Genomic DNA, 16,496 nt, shown 5'->3' with positions numbered 1-16,496 from the left:
TGTTAGCTGAAATGGGTGGTGTGTTGGGTTAGTAGCTCTTGCTTCTCAGTGAAAAGGTGGTGGTTCAAACCCCAGCTGGGCCCTTTCTGTGTGGAGTTTGTATGTTCTCCTCATGTATGTGTGGGTTAGAGTGTAGACGGTGGACAGATGCATTATGGGCAGGAATGTTCAAAGACAAACTAATGTTTTCCCACAACAAGACTTCTTTTCACTTTATGATGACGCTCACCACCAGCGTTCATGTGTGTTCCAGTTATTCCCCCAAAAGAAGTGGTTGATAATGTTGCAGACAAATGGCCGTAACCCTTGTGCTATCTTAGATGACCCCCCCCTTCTATTGAGGTGTTCTCCCTACCATGACAAAGGTGGATAAAGGTGGAAAGATTTCATGTAATCCATGGACACCAGTGAAGATCACAAATCATTGAAGAAAAAAGGTTCAGAGCACTGTCTAGTGGGTCTAGATGACCCAACTCCCAATGTTAAAGTGCCTAGGATAGAACAAGGGTTAACAGAGACCAATACAAGCCAGTATAGGTTTCTGTTCTTCATCACTTCCTCTCTTGGTCGCAGGAAACCCTAACTCACCTTCATCACACCTTCACCGTCAACTGTTGTCGACTAATATTGTTGAGTTTTATGGTCTGTGGGAAGGGAGCCGCTCAGGGATCTCCATGCCAAATGTCACGTCTGATCCTTACAGGTCACCGCCAAATGTTTGTTGTGGTTATTTTCTTGTAGGATTTCCAGTTAGGAAAACTTTGACTAATAATCAATTACCATGTTTCATGTTACACATCATGTGTTTGCCTGTCTAAGTGCTGGAGAAGGCTAGATTTAGGAGGAGCACTAAAAGCAGCTGATCTGACCAGAGATGAAAAGAACTTTTCTTCTTTATTCACTTTGAATTAGGCAACTGTAGGGAAAAGGTTCATATCTTTATCTTTATTAAACACTACTTTCTGTGTTTATTATTATTTTTTGCTTCCTCGTGTTAAAGTTGACAGTTTTTACATTCCAAGCTTTCATTCTGTTTCACTGGGAATCCCACAGTCTTCATCACACGATGTTTGACAAACTTTTTGTTCCAAGAGAAACTTTTGGATGTTGGAAATGCCTCTGTAGTCAAATCTTACAGACAGTGATGTCCCTCACAAACACAAGCCTTTCTCTACATGAAGAAGACTATGGTGCTTGATGAAGAAGCGGGTCAGTTTGCTCTGACTACATTGTTGGAGGTCGGTGCTGGTTTGATGTTTTTCCCACACATGGTTTCCCCAAAGGGAAAGGCCCCAAACAAAGCCCAGAGTCATGTCCTAAATGTGTTGGAGGTTGTCTGTCTGCGGTGTTAGGACACTTACCCAGACAAGGATTTCCCACAAGGCACTTTCCCGGGTGCAGTTAGTCCAGAACTCCGCTGCACGACTTTTAACAGGAACCAAAAAAAATGAGCACATCACGCCCATTCTTGCGTCTTCGTACTTGCTTCCTGGTCATTTTAGGAATAATTTTGAAACTCTAATGTTTGTTTTTAAAGCTCTACATGGACTGGCTCCAAAATACATCTCTGACCTCATTCAGATTTATAAACCAGAGGTCAGAGGTCAGCTCCAGCTCGTGACGAGGCTGAGAACTAGAGGAGACAGAGCGTTCTCTGTTGTCGGTCCAAAGATGTGAAACGCTCTGCCTCCTCATGTCAGAACGGCGCCCTCTGGAGGGTTTTAAGTCTTAAAAGCCATTTTTGTTCTCTGGCTTTTAACACCGTATGAGTTGTGTGGTCCTCTGTGTTTTAATCGTATTTTTATTGTTGTATTTTGCTTGTTTTGTTTAATAATTTTTTATCTAATTTTAGTCTCTGTACAGGACTTTGGAAACTGTTTGGGAAATGTGCTTCAAATTTAAAGTGGATGGGGTTGGATTGGTTGAGTAGTTCAATACAGCAAAAGCAAAGATCCGAATAACTTTGGTGAACATGGTGCTACGGTTTGCTGCCTTTGGTGACGTTTATCTGTGAAGAACTTAGATTTCCAGAGTGGAAAACACTCGAGTTGTTCAGAGGAATTTTTCTGAACAAAAAAATATCGTCAGTCTGCCTGGTCAGGTGACAGCTGAAGGGCCTTTTTGCCTTTCAGATTAAAACTCATCTTTGTCCCCCCCTCCCCAACAGTGCCTTTCCGTGAGGCTCCAGCGTACTCAAAGCGCCGGCGGGGCCCGACCTCTGGCAGCGGAAACGGCCAGTCCTCATCCTCGTTATCGGCGCCGCGGGTCCTCCTGCGCTCCAACAGCGACAACAACTTAGCGGTCAGAGACTACCAGCAGCAGCCCGGGTCTCCTGGCATCTGGGCCCCCCAGCTGCAGCAGCACCAACACGCCAAGCCAAACCTGCACAGGGGCCCCCAGCAGGGTCACCCGCAGCCTGGCTCCTCAGCATTACACCGCAGCCTGTCACCCCAGCTGGTCCAGCAGATGCCCAGCGGCAGCCCCAATGGCACCGTGGTGGTCAGGACCATGGGGAGGGGGGCAAGGAGCCGGTCGCCTTCTCTCAGTCGGCTGGGGGAGGAGGCCAGACGGGCCCAGCCTTCACACCGTCAGTCCAGGTGAGCTTCTGGCCCTCCCAGAGCAGCAAGCTGTGCATGTGTGCTTTTCTGTGTGTGTTCTTCCCAAATGGAAAATTCTCTGTCCGCACATCTGTAGTTGTTTCCACATATCTGTAGTTGTTTATTGATAAAACCTGGAAGTTGTGCATGGAGCGATGGGGTCTGAAGCAGTGCCAGAGTCTGACAGAGCTGCTGAACTCTGGCATTTGCCTGCATCATTTGGACATTGAGCTGGTTTCTGTGGAGCGACTGCACTTCTTTATTTTACAACGACACGGTGGTGTTTTGCTTCTGCCTCCTACAGCTTCACTCTGCTGGTTTTACAACATCTTCATATGACAACTGTTTTGAGACCACATGGCTTATGCTAACGATGGCACATCCCCTGAGAAGTTTTTGCATTTTTGGAGCCTTCAGGTTCGTTTGAATCAGTTCTCCCAGGAAGAATGGCAGAGATTCTCAGTCAGCAGTTATGGTATCCGTCAGAGGAGATGGTCAGTGAGCGAGGTCTATTGGAGGAGGAGCGGCGCTTGACGCTGCCGCATCAGTGCTGGGATGTGATGCTGAGGTACGAAAGACGGGAGGATTCGCAGAGGACGGACTGACAAACGTCAGAAGTGGAGGATGTGACACTAGGCTAACTAACATATGATTTCAAGAATAAAAGAAAATCATATAAATAAATGAAAAACTAGAGACTATATGTAGTAAAGACTAATGCAGTAAACTGCATTAAACTTAGCCTGTAGGAATGTTTGACATGATGTCATAATGACTTTAACACTGATGAAAAGATACATGAGAAATGCACTGCAGACAATATCAACAGCAACACAACAAACAGCTGAGTTTACGACTGTGGAAGAACTGAACAGCATTTTGATTAACTGTTGCAAGCTGGGAAAGCGTTAGCAAAGCCATTAGCATCGTCACACCTAAACTCATATTTACACATTTGTCTGGAGAAGGTAAGGTAGAGGTTTTCACATGACTAATGACCAAAAAACGACCTTCTCTAACATGAACTGACGTTAAAACTTACAGCCCGCTCACGCTGGCTAGTTATTGACATTATGCTAACGGCTAACGGTGCTATCCATCGTTCTGAAACAGCAAAGAAACAGCAAAAAACATCATGAACTGATTAAAATCATCTTTATTGTGTCCTTTTTTATTCCTCCTCTTCTTTATTTTTCTTCTCATGGGCACCAAAAAGTTTGGACATTTTGACATTTTAAGTGAGTGAATCTCAACGAGAAGGCAACCACAACTTAGCAGGCTTTGTTATGCAAATACATGAATGTGGGCTTGTTCCTTTCTCATCAAGACATAGCTAGTTTGAAGAATAGCAGAGCCACATTAATACAGATAATATGCGGCGGTTCCCCTCTTTTTCTTCCTCCCTTTCTGGCGCCCCTGGATGCGCAGCGCCCTTAGCATTTGCCCATACTGCCCATACTGGCTGGCCCTGGACACAACCCAAATAGTCATTCGTTTGATGGAAGCTCATTTTGTCCAAAAAGGCCAAAAGCAGATCATACATGTACACACACCTTCACACACGTATAAGAAAAAACATTGTAAATCAGCAGCTGTCTATTTACGTTTAGTCCATTCAATGTTGTCACGCATTATTTGAAAATCTAGAATTCTTTTCATATTTTTTGACTGACTTCTTCCAAACTATTCAATAAAAAACTCAAACATCCAAAATGCAAAAATATGTGAACTTTGATCAGCTGCAGGCTGTGTGCTAACGCTAGCCTAGCTCCTGTTTCCCTCTTGGTTATGTCGTCTCAGCGTTTCAAACATTTCTTGGTGGGGGCCATTCAGATGCTCCGTGACATTTGCAGTGGTTTATAAAAAAAATACATGTTGCATTATTAAGACAGTTCTGTTTTTTTGATCACACCATCGTTAAAGTTCTCCCATAAGTCAAGTATGGTTTTCCTTCCCAGTAGTGTTAATGATGTCAGAGTATTTATAATTACTGGCTTTGTTTCTGCTCCGATATTACAGTCACATCATGAATCAGATTTTAAAAGTCGCGTCATCATAGCTTTCACTTTCATTTCTGACTGTTTGATTTTGTTTTCACACATTTTGTCGTTAAGAACATGTCAGCGAATATCTTATGAGATAGTTTTGGATGAAGTTAGTGCTGGAATGAGAATGAAGTCAGACTGAGGACGACCTTCTGGACTGTTTTCACAGTGTGAAGGTTGTCAGCTCTGGGCGATGGCACAGATTCCTGCTTCACTGCATAGCAATACTCTGAATTTTACTGGCAAAAGTTCTGCAACCTGTTTCAGTTTCATCTGGAAATGAGTTCAGAGTTTGGTTAAACACATTCAACAGTTTGTTTTTTTAAATATGCGTATTTATAGGTAATTAACTGGAAACCTGATAATTTCAAAGGCTCTCCTTTAATGACCTGCAGGATGGTCAGGATTTTATATCACCTTGAAAAACGTAGCCATAGATTTACAGCATAAATACAGGCAGCAATAATTCTACCTTTGGAAATATCCTTAACTATTGTTTGGTAATTGGATTTCAACTGAAACTCTGCAGGCAGAAAAATGAAGCTGAGGAACGTGTTTGATCTCACTCCAGTTTGTGCCAGAGCGGCTTAACATGGGGTCGCCCCACGGTCCAAATTTCTTGTTTTACTGTCAATTTTTACTGAGAGAGGGGCAGCCAGAAAAGGACAACAACGTAAAGAAACAGGGTTGGATCTGAAGAATGATCCGGAACGAGAGGGGAAAGAGTTGGAGCTTCTCGTGGCAGGAAGGCGTAGCTGGTGGCGAGCACGGCGGGGTGAGGGCGGCCAGCACGCACACGCTGGTCTGTGACAGCGCGTCCTCACCTCCTCTACAGTATCTACTGTATACATCCAATTCCAGCATCCCCCATGCATGATGCATGATGCTTCCTCTGGGAAACGTGCCATCAGAGGAGCTGGCTTACTACTGTATCCATGGCAACCGTTGCTAAGGTTGAATTTTTGCAAATGCTATACGTTTGCACGCGCTATTTGTGTGTGTGTGTTTTCATGTATGCTTGTGAGTGTGTATGTGTGCAAAAATGTCACTTTCTTTATTTATCTGACTAGGTTCAACCAAAAATAGCTGTGCATGTGTGTGTGTGTGTGTGTGCACATGTCAGTGCCTTAACCTGATAAAGTTCATTCAGAAAAGCGGTTGTCCACAGGTTTGTCTGCAGCAGCAGCAGCAGCACCCAACACGTGGAGGATTAAACTGAGACAGTCGGTTATCTTGAAGTGATGTAACCTACAGTCCAAATGAAAACGTGCCTCTGACCTCTTCTTCATCTTCCTCCTGCTGTTCTTTGGCAGATGGAGGCCCTCGGAGGCTCCAACAGCACCCACCCAGGAAAAGAGATTTACTGTTATTGTCGTTAGATTATGGAGCAGACACAAAAATGACAAAGTCATGATGAGCAGGAGGGTAAAGATGTGGAGGCAGCTGCTCAAGAAAGGAGGATAATAGCGGGATGAGCTGTTGGGAGCAAGGGTGGAGGAGCAGAGGGAAGACAAGTGATGGAGAGGAGGAGGAAGAGCAGTGAGGGAGGACAGTTGCTGTGGCAGGAACATGGACATCAGTATCATGTCTTTGGTGAACTTCAAGATCTGAATCTTTTCTTCAAGGAAGTGTTTTTCTTTTCCAGGAAAAATCTAAATGACTCTGTCCTTTGTTGGTATCAAACAGCATTAAGGCAGATTTTCCATCAGGCTCCTCAGAACAAAGTCTTCACTTTAGAGTCAACTTGAGTAGTTGATGCTCTAAATGGGTTTTGTGAAAAAACATTTTTCACCGTTCTTTCAGTGACCCGACTTTCAATCTAAATCGATTTAAAAATCTGATGTACTCTATAGTTTTAGATACTTTTCTTTAAGCCACAGCATGCATTGTCCGTACTTCCTTCCGTCTCACCTCCCAACGTGCTGTAAAGCAGGAATCCACTGTGAGCTTCCAGCAAGCAAATTCCCTCAAGTCTGTCCAGAGCTTCCATGAGCACAGAGCAGTTTTTCTGCCAGCTGAACTTGAGTGCACGTCCATCTGACAAGGACTGGAGCAGCTTCTTCTCCCCAAAGTGGCTCTCGCATCCCCGTGACCCTGAAAGGGGGACAAAACGGTTAAGAAGATGAATCAATGAATGGTTTCCTAAAACCCTTATAGTAACTTATATCCAACCTGTGGGAAGATCCTAGGACCATACCTGGACCAGGTGACCCCTTCTAGTGCTGTAAATGAGCTATCAGGCTCTAAAGAAGCCCGATTCAAATCTGGAAATCTCTGTAAGTAGTTCAAGTCACATTTTAGTTGCAATGTTGAGACGGCCGTCCTTCCTCATTTGAGCTTTCTTTCTTTTGCTAATGGCCAGTATGAAAGGAAAAATGTAGTGTAGAAGTGAAGGTGACGTTCCTGAAGAATCTTTTACTGACTCAAACAAACCGAGGTTTTGGGCAGGAGGACGTAACACGACGTTTATCTCCTTTTTTTTTTAAAAACACATTTCAAAATAGCAAATTTTAACTGGTGAAAAAGGAAAAGAGAATGTCAGTGAAGCAAGAAAAAGTAGCTAATAAACACAAAGTTAAGTCAAGTGTAAACCATATTTTCTAGAAACCAATGATTCTGTCCTGGTGTTACCGTATCACAGCTGAGTGTTAGGAGGTATTACACTGTCTTCATCAGATCTAGAGGCCTTTAGAGGATGATCCCCGCTCTGCTGTCTCTGACACATCTCTGTGACTGTTTGCTGAGTCACTAAGAAGTTCCCTGAAGTCTTCTGGGATCCACGTCAGAGTCCAGGAAGCCTGGCGGGTTTTCCATGCCTTACTCAGCAGGAGAGGGAATACTGACCGCAGGTTCCCCCAGCATTCCAGAAATCAGACTTTGTGATCGACAGGGATTGTTAGGTGAGGAACGCTGGACGAGCTGCACACCAGAAGATCTGGTTTTAGTCGCATCTGCAGAGTTATTCCAACCAGAATGTTGAGAACAAGTTTCAAGACAGACTCCAGAGTGATGGGACACCCTCCTCCTCATCATCATCATCATGTTATGACTGCTCCAGAACGGCTCATGAGTCTGCAGCTTGATGACGTTTGACTTCAGCTCGACTGGCCTGGCAGCGTCCTAAGACTAAGACAGAGTCATGGTGCATGTGCTCGTGCACATGCTTTGCTCAGGGAGGCTGGCGGCGCTTTAGGTCACAGCGCACCTCTGATGCCTTAGTTGAAGTGAGTAAACCTGCAGGGGATGATTCATGCTTTATCGTGACACAACACTTCCAACAAGGTGTTGTGTCACAATGTGGTTAGCACTCCAACACTCAGCGTGGCTTCAATCCAGTCAGGACAGGACCAAAAGTCACATGACAACCTTTTTGGACAAAATGAGCCTCCATAAAGTGAATGACTATTTGGGCTGTGTTCCTTTACTATTCTTGAATCTAAGGGTTAGCAAGCTCTTTGACTTGTGGGCCACAAAGGGTTCTAAACTTTGACAGAAGGGCCAGACCAGGAGTAGATGAGTGGAGTGTTTTGGTAATCCCCCTCATTACAAAAAGGAAAAACATGGAATCTGGATAAAAAAAACGTGTTTCCATATTGATTGACAATTCATTTATAGATTTAATTCAGAACATTTTAGTGCCATTTGCACCAAGGGGGGTTGATGTCTGTCATGGAAAAACACAAATTTAGAGAAATGTTAGTGGTTAGACCTCTTGCATGACAGCAAGAGGGACCCTGGTTCAAGTCCTGGCTGGGGGACCTGAACCAGAACACCAACGGGGGCCTTCCTGTGTGGAGTTTGCATGTTCTCCCCGTGCATGTGTGGGTTTTCTCCGTGGACTCCGGCTTCCTCCCACTGTCCAAAAACATGCTTCATAGGTTTTTGATTAGACTGCTGCCCCCGCCACCCGGTCCCGGATATGCAGAGGAAAACGGATGGATGGATGCATCCCCGCTCACCTTCTCCAGCGACGCTGACTAGGCAAGGTGACCCGATACTCATCAGTGAACAGGGCGGTAGACCGTTGCTGCACCGTCCAGGTCACATGGTCTGTACTGTAAACGTTCACGGCGGTGTCTTGGTGTGGGTGGAGTCACCAGCAGCGGTCGTTTGTCATTCCAGTCAAAGCGGTGGAGTCAGTTCTGAATTGTTAGTCTGGAAACGCCAGTACCCCTCACATCTGGTAAACGGGCCCGCGGCTGTGCGGCGTTTGCTTAACCATGTCTTAGGTCCGAGGTCGTTAGGTTTTGGTCATGGTTGTGACTCCTGGGTCCGTCCCAAACTCTGCCAGTAGTTCTGGGTCTTGATGCAAGTCTGCTGATGACACTTTGAGACCCACCAAGTTCAACATCTGACCGTCTACCTCCAACCTGAAGGCGCCACGGTCAGGTGGAGCTGCTCGTCCGTTGAGTGGCGTCATGTCTTCATGGCTGTTTGAATGAGGAAATTGGAACGACTTTGTGGTAAAATCAGCTTTTTGGACCCACAGAATGTTGACGTTGATGCCACACTGAAAAGGTTTTTAGTTAAAAATGATTTGGTTTTTGCTCTGATAAGTTAAAAAAAAACACTGAACACAATGAGATGGTTATGGAAAAGACTAAATGAGGTGTTTCTGACTCCCTAAAATCTGTGACGTGAAATAAACGCTTTCTTTACATCCACTGAAAATCCCTAATGTATTGTGAGTAATGTAAATAAAGAACAATCTGTCATGATCAGAGCACGGGATGGACCCAGGTGCTGGAACCCAGAAGGAAGACGGGTAAGTGGTAGGTAAGTGGAATTTATTTTCTTTTGATCTATCCAGGCGGGCCTGTGAGCAGATGGGACTTGGAGCCCGCGTGAGCGTGGCTGGTGATCTTGACGTGGAACGTGGCTGGAGCTCTTGCGGAGCACTGAGACAGTGGCTCTGGAGGTTGAAGGCGTCGGCGGGGTGATAGTTAGGCAGCTGCTGCTCGAGGTGATTCTTGATTCAGGTGACCCTCGAGGCTTGAGGTAAACCATTAGGGTTAACAAACTGGCGATGACTGCTGGAGCTGGGTCTCCTTACGAAGAGCAGAGGCTTGATGAGATGATAGGTCACAGCTGTGAGTCAGGAGCAGAGCAGAGCTTGGAGGGGGGGGGGAGTCTGACAGAGGCACCATGACAAAATCACAGTAAATATTTAAAAAGCACTAAGTCCAAGAACCAGTGAAAATGAGCTATGAAAGATGTGAGCAAAGAGTTTAGACTTTGGATTTGTGTTGGTAAAAGTGGATAAACGATGGCATGAAAAAATGTGGTCAGAGCTTGGCTGTGAAATATAGGCTTATAAATATTAAGTATGATTATTTAAGATAAGAACGACGAATCACTGATAGCATCAGACATCAACACGTCTAAATGAGAGATACGTTAGAATTAGGGGTGTTAGAAGAAACCGATATGGCGATATATCGAGATATTTCATTTGCCGATACTTGTATCGATTCAAAATGCTGTCAGGACGATATTTGTTTATTTATTCCTGAGCGTCCTTCAGCGTCTGACTCTTGTTTTACACTTCAACCTCCAACCACTAGGTGGCAGCAGAGAACACAGAGCCTCTGAGCAGCTCTACACGCACAAAACAACAGGAAGAACTCAGCTAGAGGCAGCTTTTTTGTTGTTATGAGACATGAACTACTCAGTTTTTACTTGGGATGGATACAGGACAGAAACTCTGAGTCATGTTGCTGCCAGTAACATATAAAAATATAGATTGCAGTGCTTTTTAGAGGCTCAGATCAGAACCAGTGAAGCTCTGCAGCTGCACAGCGGCTAATGCACGGAGACAAAATGCTGTCTGCAAAGCGGGCCTAAGTTCTGCAGAACCTCCCAGCAATAGATTCTAGTTCTGATGGATCAGAGTGATGTGTCCAACGCTCTGAAAAAACGCCAACGCCGTGGCGATGAGCGTTAGTTTACTTCCATGTGTGAGAAAGCGTGGCTGCAACGGTGCAGAGCAGACCGTCATGGAAAAAAAACATCTTAGCCACAATAAAGCGTCTCCTTCATCCTGTCATGCTGCCTCATCATCATCACTTTATTGTTTCTGGAAAGAATTAGTGTTTTTTCCTTTATTTTTGAAACAACATTCAGGCTCCTGAACGGTTTAAAAATACTGTAGCTTCATTAATCAATATTAACCCTTGTGCTTTGTCATGGTAGGAAGAACATGTCAATGTAAGGGGGGGGGGGTCATCTAAGATAGCACAAGGGTTAAAAATAAACAGCTCTTTATTAACTTAATTATACTTTTACAACCTTAGTGGTTAAGTCACATTCATTCTTTGTTTTTTCTTATACTGAAAAATATTTTGTTGTGGAAATCAGAAAATGGTGAATGTTCCCTTTCTGTATTTTAAGTTACCAAAATAAAAGTGCTATGAATTTGTTTGGGTAAAAGCAACTTATATGTGAGATACAGTTGCAGTAACATTGTGATCATTAAATAAATGGAATTTCACAATTTTATTACCATGAAAGGCGTATTAAATTCAGATAGAGGATTTCTAAGTCATATTGATAAAAAAAAAAGAAAATGTACAATATCAGCATACATATCATGCCCACACACATCCCTAGTCAGAATGCACTCCGGCTTTATTTGACGTACAAACGTTTTTCAACATAATGGAGTGATCCTCCTCTCCCTCCCTCTCAGTCATGGTGCAGAAAGAATTAAACATAACAAGATCAGAAAAACAAAGGGCAAAACAGAGTAAAACAGCCAGACAACAAAACGCACACAGGCTTCTCCTGAAGGATGTAATTGGTCAGTTTATAACTTCAGTGACTTGCGATAAAGAAAAAATATCATGAAAAAAATGAGAATTATCTGTTAAAAAGGTGTCAGATCCAGAACGGTTCTTCTGACCGACAGAATGACTCAGGAACAGCTGTTCATTTCTCTATAGATGTCTACAGGATTTTGGCTCCTTGTTGTTCTTCCTGTTTGGAACATGAGAGGGGAAGAAGTGCAACTTGTACTTCTTGTGAAGCCCGAGGGCAAAAAAAGACCCGTTGGAGCCTCTTCTAAAGAGAATGAACTTGAACAACATTTGTTTTTGTATTTGCTGACTTTTATTTGCCATGGTGTGGTCTATTTTTCATCCACGTTCTGGATCTTTTACAGGACTGAAGACATTTTCTTTCAATGCATGTTTCAACATATTATACAAAGTTGAATTGAAAGATCAATGTTGTAATTGTACACCCACTAAAATATCATTAGTACACAGTTCCCTTTTTTAATTCATATTTGTACGCACAGTAAACAGGACTTCTCTTTGTTGATCAATGTTCATACATTCTAAATTCTCTGCATTTTCTATGTCGCCACTTCTTGTTGTCCCCTTAAAGCCTTGCGTGTGCTTAAGTAAATCCTGTGAACCTTAGTGGAGCTGAAGTCCTTTTGTGACCGTGGACACCTGCTTCATGAGGGCAAACCCAGTTTCTCCTCACCCACAGAAAAAGACGACCTTGCGGGTCGTAATTATAAAATCTGAAATGATTCGTGAAGTGGGTCTGTAATCTAATGGCTCCTGGTGTATCAGGGTCTGGGAATCCGGGACACGGAGGGCCTCTGCTCTGCGCAGCTCCTGTTGGCCCACTTACAGGACCATTATTACCTCGGTGTGTGCCGGCTTCTCACATCTCACACGCTCTGAACATCTGACACAAATGTCACCGTTTCCAAACTGTGAAAAACCTGCACAGAGCCGTGTCACGTCGGCTCACCTTCTCCTTCAGCACACGTGCTGTGGGTTCCTGAAGGTTCAGTCCGGCACAAACAGCCGCATCCTGCTGCCTCCAGAGTCTGTTCATACTCTAACGTAAATGGGATTTTCTTTTGGCTGAGCTGTGGACAGCTGGGAATTACTGAGAGGAAAATTTCACCCGAGGCTGTGCCATGATGAAAAGATGAGGGAGGTGGGAGAAGCTCATGTGTGTCTTCTCATTAGGCATCAAAGCAGTTCCTGTGTGATGGAGGTGTGAACAGGCCATGAGAGCAGAGGAACTTTCAGGATCACCTGGTAAAACCCAGCGGCTGAGTGAAGCCATGTTGGGTTGTCCTGCTGGACCAAACCCCGCTCTTTGAGGCTCCTTCACCCACTTTTAGCTCCGCCTTCCTGCGCCCACACACGACAGCATCTCTGTGGTTTCCCTTCGCTTCCGCTTGACATGTCAGTTTCTTAGAATGCAACACGGAGGCACGTGATGCCAGACTATGACACCCCCAACACACACAACCACAGGGTGACAGCTGTCAGTCACCCTCGGGCGTCATGGCAACAGCTTCCCAGCTAGATTTGCAGAGAAATGAGATGTTTGTGTGGAGGCCTGGGCTGTTCGCTAATCGCCGCTGTCGGGCTTTGACTTCCATTTCCATAAAAGCTGAGATGCAGACAATCTGCTGCTTCTGCTGCTTCTGCTGCTGCTGCTGCCGCTGTGATGTTCTACTGTAATTCAATCAAAAACCTGTTCAAACAGCTACATCATCATTTTTCCTGCAGAGCTTCATTAACAAATCGGAGCAAAAAGAATTACAGATTCTGCTGCAAAATTACATGAAAATATTCCCTCAGGGATTTTGAAGTTAATAAGAATAATTTGATCTTCTTACACCATAAAAGAAAATGCAAACTTGAACTCAAATGATAGAAAAACATATTTTTTCTGCAAAACAAAGTCTGAAATAAATTAATACAGAGCTAGTAGCACATTTTCCACTATGATATTTGCCTGGTAACATTATCTTTATTGTACATAACAGCATAAAATGGTTCAAATCCTGGCTAAATCCTTTATGTGTGGAGTTTCCTGCAATACACGAGGCTCTCCGGTTCCCTCCCACAGTAATGGATGGATGGATGGATGGATGGATGGATGGATGGATGGATTTATGGATGGATGACGGATAGATGGATGGATGTATGGATGGATAGATGGGTGGATGGATGGATAGATGGATGGATTCTGCACTTGAACACACCATGAAATCTTTCTTAAAGGGCTTTAGGCTGTGGTGCATTGGTCAGGCGATTGACCTATTGCAGGTTCGATTCCCGCCTTGCTTGTCCAAATGTCAGAGTGTCTCTTTGGGCAAGACACCAAACCCCCCCTTGCCTCTGATGGAAGATTGGCGCCAGTGTTGGTCAGTAGATTAGATCAGATTTGTTTATTAATCCCACGAATGGGAAATTTCCTTGTCACAGTAGCATGGAGTGTCATGATTTGAACTTGTTGTCTTGTTTTTGGTCCTTGTTCTGTCTTGTTTCTGTTTCCTGTTTTATTTTGAAAGTCTCCTGTCTTGTCTGTTTTCTTGAGTTTTACTTCCTTTGGTCCCCATCAGCCCCGATCGTGTCCACCTGTGTCTTGTCTGCCCTGTCTGTATATAAGTCTTGTCTCTGCCTTCCTCCTGTGTTGGTCCATTATTCCTGTTCTGGTGTTCATGTCATGCCATGTTCCTCGTTCCTCGTTCCTTGTCTCATGCCACGTCACAGTGAGTTTTTGTTTTTTGGTTTTGTCATCCTGCTCGGCAGCGCTTTTTGTTTGTGTTGGTAATTAAACCCCTTGCCCCCGAACTTTGTGCCTCCTGCCTCTGCATCTGGGTCCAACCGGCTCTCGAGCCACCCCACCACCGTGACATGGAGTTTGGCACAAGTACCGCCATCCATGTGTGAATGTGTGAATAGGACTTTGACTGTACCGCACCTTGGGCGATCGAGGAAGGTAAAAGAGTGTGAGACAGGTTTACACCATTTACCATGTAGAAATGTTTTTTTTTCTGGCAGGCTTTTCTCCAGATGTTAGGACCACAGACTAAACATCTTTTCAGATGGTCTGAGAAGGTGTTGCTGCTTTGAATCTCCTCGGGGACTTGTGAGAGTCAAAGGCTGTTTTCTGACAGACTTGATGAGTGCAGGCGAGCCTGGAGCGCCTAGAAGACCCACTGTGGGTCTTTGAGTGACGTGCTGGGGAGGCCCGCGATGTTCAAGCCGGCTGAAGGAGAAAACAAGGCTTTTCTGCTGTAGGGACTCGAGCATCAGACTTGTGAGCGCAGGTTCGGGTCAGAATCCCTTTTTTTTGTTTGACCTGACTTCAACATAAACGACTAAAGCTGAGGTCTGACTGTCAAACGCTTTCCTTCAGCACACAAGCAGCTGACTCAGCTCTAGCGGGAACAGGAGGTTCTGCACATCCTCTCTTTTGTGGGCCCAGTGCTGCCTAAGAACAGCGCCCTCTAGTGATGATAAACGTGTCATCTGCACAAAAGTGCAAACTTCCCTTCAATGTAAGATCCTATTGGCTGTCACAGACATGAGTGGGAACTTTCCCAAACGCTGTGGCTAATGTTGGGCTTAGCTTTTAACAATTTTTGGTTTTTAAAATTCTGAAAGCGTTGTGCTGAAACAAGGGTGTGGCCCTTTGATTGACGGGTGACCTGTGTGTTAAAACAGGCTCAGTGGGTGTGTTACTACACCGGTCCACCTCCTGTTTGCCCTTTTTCTTTTTTTTACAAAACTCAGGATTTGATTGACAGCTGTCAGCCAGTCCCCCCCCCCAAGAAAGGGGCGTCAAAATTTAAATCTGTATTTCTAAAGTTTAACTTTTTTGTGAATCTTCTCTGCCGTTTTAAAGGCACATGAATCTAAACAGGAGGAGATGTAAACACGCTTAGACTTCTTTTTGTTTTGTGGCTCATCAGATCAGACTCTGTGTTTGCACTAGTGTTCAGCTCAAGCATGTTTGTTTTTGCTGCAGGTGATTCCTCTGTAAAGTATGGATAAACACGTAGTAACTAGCACTTCATTGGATTTAAACGGCCTCTGCAGTGATGGAGGGAGAGCTTTCTTCTGTTTTTGCACTCAGCGATTGACTTTATCTGACGGGTGTGAAAGCAAACGCCTCTGGTTCGAGCCTCGAACCTCCAGCAGCGTGCAGCACCGGGCGGGTCCCAGGACCACCGGATCAGCAGCCATTTTCAGCTGCTCCTTAAAGATAATAAACAGTGGCAGCAGCGAAGAAAAAGAGACAACAAAAAACCAAAAGAACAACAGAGTTCTATGTCCAAAACGACAGAATCTGGGGCTGGGATCGGCCCTCTTGGGGCCCCCGGTCGCTCTGGGTGTCATCCGCTTCGGCTGCGGGGTCTGGGGTGGGGAGTCTTGTCGGCCCTGTCCTGTGGGGGGGCATTCTGGGGAGGGGGGGGGCACTATTGGTACGGGGCAGGGGGGGTTGACGGGTCGGGGTCTCCGCTGAGGCCATCGGCGGTTTCCCCGGCCGGTTGGCTGCCTCGGTCCCGTCGAGGCCTGACCAGAGCTCTTCTAGGGCCGGCGTTTGGGGGTGGGGGCCTGGGCTTGCCCCGGGGGGGGGGGGGGGGGGGGGGGCGACGCTTTCTGGCTCCTCTCTCTCTGTGTGGGGTGGGTGTTTGACCACCGGGGGACAGTCTACCAGCTGTCCCCAACTTACCCCCTTCCTCATATAACCTCATATTAGGGTGAGGGGGTGGGGGGCTTAGCCTGCGATGAGCCTTGGGGGGGGTTACTAGGCAGTGGCCCCCCTCCTATGGTTGCCGTATGGAGTGGGCCCCCCCTCTTTAGGTTTTATTTGCACCTTAGACATGTAGGGCCCTTGGTAGGGGGGGTGCTTGGACATCACTGCCAGCAAGCAGCAGATGTCCTCCTAGCACCCTACCCGCCAATTTTAACCGCACCTTAGACATTTAGGGCCCCTTGGTGGGGAGGGTGAGGGGACGTCACTGTGAGTAATCAGGAGATGTCCCCTTAGTGCCCTACTCGCCAATTTTTACTGCACCCCCCTTAGT

At 45.4% G+C, this 16,496-nt stretch overlaps 1 protein-coding gene across 4 annotated transcripts in view; it reads left to right on the top strand.

The window, feature by feature from the left end:
• The window catches only part of LOC101158088 (SH3 and multiple ankyrin repeat domains protein 2), a 314,876-nt gene that overhangs the window by 185,751 nt on the left and 112,629 nt on the right, over window positions 1-16,496 (top strand). For all 4 annotated transcript variants that reach the window (XM_023950566.2, XM_023950561.2, XM_078944892.1 and 1 more), the window contains exon 12: window positions 2,168-2,597. In XM_023950566.2, coding sequence (XP_023806334.1) covers window positions 2,168-2,597 — 430 coding nt within the window. The remainder of the gene's footprint in view (window positions 1-2,167; window positions 2,598-16,496) is intronic.

This window comes from Oryzias latipes, chromosome 3 (assembly GCF_053564925.1).
Source record: "Oryzias latipes strain Hd-rR chromosome 3, Olatipes_Hd-rR_3.1".
Taxonomy (NCBI): Eukaryota; Metazoa; Chordata; class Actinopteri; order Beloniformes; family Adrianichthyidae; genus Oryzias; species Oryzias latipes.
The sequence above is the reverse complement of the archived record's forward strand: the minus strand, read 5'-3'. Positions and strand labels throughout refer to the sequence as shown.